General features: G+C 56.1%; 1 protein-coding gene across 1 annotated transcript in view; it reads right to left on the bottom strand.

The window, feature by feature from the left end:
• DUSP3 (dual specificity phosphatase 3) overlaps positions 1–3989 on the bottom strand; it is an 11376-nt gene extending 7387 nt beyond the window's left edge. The window contains exons 1-3 of the mRNA XM_021707076.1: positions 3855–3989; positions 2123–2166; positions 1354–1580 (exon numbers count right to left, since the gene is read on the bottom strand). Coding sequence (XP_021562751.1) covers positions 1354–1580; positions 2123–2166; positions 3855–3989 — 406 coding nt within the window. The remainder of the gene's footprint in view (positions 1–1353; positions 1581–2122; positions 2167–3854) is intronic.
• Positions 3990–4064: the final 75 nt, after the last annotated feature.

Genomic DNA, 4064 nt, shown 5'->3' with positions numbered 1-4064 from the left:
ACTCACCTCAGCCTCCCAAAGGCGTGGGATTACAGGCTGAGCCACCAAGCCCGGCTGCAGGAAGTATTTAAAAGTTGGCTGGAAGTTTTGGTCTGGGGCTGCAGTTCCTTCACTGACCCCTGGTCATAGCTGCCTGTTTCCCTTGCCAGGCACTTGTGGGAATCCCTGGCAATGAGATGTGAGGAGAACTCACTGGGGGCTTCTGGGTTGTTTTGTTGTTGCTGTTGTTTCTTTCTTTCTTTCCTTTTTTAGAGATGGGGTATCTCTATGTTGCCCAGGCTGGTCTCAAACTCCTGGCCTCAAGCAATGTTCCTCAGCCTCCTGAATTGCTGGGACTATAGTCCCATGCCACCACACCTGGCTAATTTTTTGTACTTTTTCTTTTTTTTACTTTTTGTAGTGACAGGGTCTCCCTATGTTTCCCAGGTTGGTCTCAAACTCCTGGGCTCAAGCGATCGTCCTGCCTCAGGCTTCCAAAGTGCTGGCATTATAGGTGTGAGCCACCATACCCGGCTCTGGGGGATGTTTTACTTGCTCTTTAAAAAGGAGAGAAATGTGAGCCAGGCACAATGGCTCATGCTTGTAATCCCAGCACTTTGGGAGGCCGAAATAGGAGGATCCTTTGAGCCCAGGAGTTTGAGACCAGTCTGGGAAATACAGTGAGACCTCATCTCCACAAAAACTTTTTAAAATAATCTGGGCGTGGTAGCGAACACCTAGAGTTCCAGCTACTCAGGAGGCTGAGGCAGAAGGATCACCAGAGCCCAGGAGGTTGAGGCTGTGGTGAGCTGTGATTGTGTCACTGCACTCCAGCCTGGGTGACAGAGTAAGACTCTGACTCAATACAGAGAGAGAGAGAGAGAGAGAGAGAGAGGAGGGAGAAATGTGGATGAGAGAAGGCTGCCTCATCTGCTGCTGGGACTCTGTCCTATTGGGATCGGGTGATCAGATCTCACCTGGAGACCACGGGGACATGCCCACCACCCAGGTAGCAGAAGGGACAGCAGGAAGGAGCCTGGTCCAGATGCCACCACTGCGCTGCTGAATCAGCCAGTGCTAGTGTTCCTGTACCTCAGGATGTGAAAGCGGCTGGAAACGGACCCACTGCCAACGTCAGGTAAAATGCAAGAGCCCTGGGGCTGTGTCCGCCATGTGAGCAACTTGCACATTCCACGTCATGCGAGGCCACTTGACAGGTCACCAGGGGAGTAGAGAGAGAGCCCTAGAGATCAGCCACTCATCACAGGGGATGGAAACAAGAGGGCTTCCAAGAGGAGACCCGCTGCAGGCATCTTCTGGAAGGACAGTCCAGTCAACGCCACCGCCCATCTTTCCCTGGCAGCGGCCCCTTACCGTTCTTTTGAGCCAAGGCCTGGTCTATGAAGTCTGCGGCCCTTTCAAAGTAGGCGCTGAGGTTGAACTCTTGCGTGTCGTTGGCCTTGATGCCCAGGTAGGTGATGCCAGAGTCCTTGTAGAAGTTGGCATTGGTGTTGACATGCATGAAGGAGCGGCCCTCGGCCGCGTTCAGGACGTGGGTAATGCCCAGTTTCTGCAGCTTGGGGATATCCTGAGCCACAGACCTAGACAGGGGACAGCAGTGGGGGCTGAGTCACTGACCAGCTGGCAGCCCCAGGGGGAGGAAGATGGGGGAGGTTCCAGGCCTCTTGGCAAAGCGAGGAACCCCCCCGCCCCACCACCAGCCCCCGTCGGCCTTTCCAGGCTTGTCTTATGACCTTGCACCTCACCCAGTCATCTCAGATTGCCAGTAGGCTCCCCAAATAGATCAGTGGTTTCATGGCCACGTGGTTCCCTCTGCCCGGAATGCCCTTCCTCACGCACTCCATGGCCAAGCACACTCTTATCTTCCACCGCCCTCTGTAGCATTTCTCATCTCCCTGCAACCCCTGCTCCCCATCCCAGGGCGGCGGAGAAGCCGAGTAACCATGCCTGGGTCTGAATCCAGCCCAATCCCAAGCCAGGCAACCTTGAGCAAGTCACTTAACCTTTGTGTGTCTCAGTTTCCCTCTCTGCAGAACAGGGATGTGCCTCCACTTTGGGAGGTTATGGGTGTCAAATGGGCTATTCTGCCAACGGAGTCTGACTCCGTGGCGAGCACGGCTACTCTAATGCCGGACTGTGCTCTGTGTAGGCATCTGGGCTGCGGCACTGGAGAAAGGAACCGTGTCTGTTTCAGGTCTGTTTCCTCAGCACCTGCTATGGTACCGGGCACATGGCAGGTACAAGCCACCGGGGAGTGAGAAGAGGTCCCATCCCGCCCACAGAGTGAGCCTTCCTGCCACACCCACTGGCCACGTTTTGAGGCTCTCTTGGGTGAGTTAGCACTCAGGGGGTACAAGGCCCCAACGGAGACACAGGGCCTACGAAATGACCTGAATGGTCAAAGGCCCCTTTACACTCACTTCGTAAAACGTTTCAGTTCCAACAGCAGTGGAGGCTTTCTAACACGCCACCCCCTGTGCAGTCTGGGTTGCCTGGCACAGCAGCCCCATGGGGAGGATGGACAGCTACCTCCACACCACAGAGCTTAGATTCTGGCCCGACAGGACAGGTGGGGGACATGCATGTGTTCCCGCAGCTGCTGACGGTGGGGCTAGAAGGAGACCGCCCTTCTCCTGACACCCAGGCCTGCTCTGTCTCCCTCTCACTCTGCCTCCCAAGCCTACAGCCACTGCAAAGCCCTGAGACCTGGGAAACGTGGCTCACCCAGATTCTGAGGATGCGATGTGAGACCTGGTTTTGCTAAGAGGCTCCAGGTGGGTAGGGGACCCAAGTGGCCTCGGTGCTTGGTGCTCAGTCGATCCTCCCTGCTGAGCAACCCCACAACCCTGGCCAAGTCAAGGCCAGGTTTGCTGGGAGGGCAAGGGATGCGTTTTCTACAGTGGCCATCGGCACTTGCCACTGTGGTCGCCATCAGGCGTGCACAACCTTGGTTTCCACTTGGGAAGTGGTGACAGGTGAATGGCCAGACTGCCCAAGCGAGTGGGTTCCGGAAGCTGCCAGAGTCTGCTGGCTGCTTGGGTAGTTGGGGCAGGGGCGGGTGTCCCCAGAACTTGGCAATGACTGGGGCCTTTGGTGATACCACAAGACTCTGGTTTCAGGGGTCCCTACTCAGAATGCTGCCCAAGACTGTAAAGCAGTAGTTGCTGGAAAAACACCTTGAAGAGCCATCTCCCCCTTCTCTAACACATATCCAACATTCAACACATCTACCACTATCATATGACTACAAGACATGGATGAACACCATACAGGGCCCAGCACACGGAAGGAGCTCACACTGGTAAACGAGAGATGGAAAGGGTGCGCCCTGTCCCTGTGAGGCTGGGCCTGCCTGAGGGGCCCCTTCTAGCTCCAGGATGAACCTCATTTCTGGAGTCCTTGGCAGGTTAAGCAGCAGGTCCTAGCAGAGGTTGGGGGGTACAGGCACGGCCTAGACATGGACCCTGTCCTCACAGTCCCTCACCCACTCTGGGCCACCATTTCCTCCTGTGTGAAATGAAAGGGCGCGTTAGTTCTGAGTTTTCAACGTTCCATCCTTGGGCTGGGCCCATGGAATTCGGGACTGCGGCAACTGAATCCTCAGAGTGCTGAAAATCCCACCAAGCCTTCCCAACGCAGACTCATCTTTCCTGGGGCAGGTATTTCGGCCCCAGAAATACACGGGTTCTCTCCTGCTGCTGACAAAATTCTTACTAGCAGTTGGAACGACAGAAAATGGGGAAGTCAATCTGGTAAGAACTTGTAAGTGATAAATAATAAATGCATTTCCCGCGGTGAAAGGCCTGTCCTAGGTGACGGCTCAGGCTTCTCCTTGGATCGTTCTAGACTCTCACGGAAGGTGGGAGAAGGGACCGGGAAGTCCGCGCCCAGCGCCCTGGACGCCTTCGTGGGCGCATTCGGATCCTCTGCTCTGGGCCCGCGGGCCGGGAAAATTCCACGCCCGAACGGTGACGTCGGCCCGTTGCCATGGCGGCGGGGGCAGACCTTCCGCGGTGGCCTCACTGCGGAACCAGGCAGCGGTCACATGACGCGCGGGCGCCTCC

Source organism: Carlito syrichta, unplaced genomic scaffold (genome assembly GCF_000164805.1).
Source record: "Carlito syrichta isolate Samal-C Ts95f unplaced genomic scaffold, Tarsius_syrichta-2.0.1 Scaffold316369, whole genome shotgun sequence".
Taxonomy (NCBI): domain Eukaryota; kingdom Metazoa; phylum Chordata; class Mammalia; order Primates; family Tarsiidae; genus Carlito; species Carlito syrichta.
This window is presented reverse-complemented; position numbering and strand designations above follow the sequence as displayed.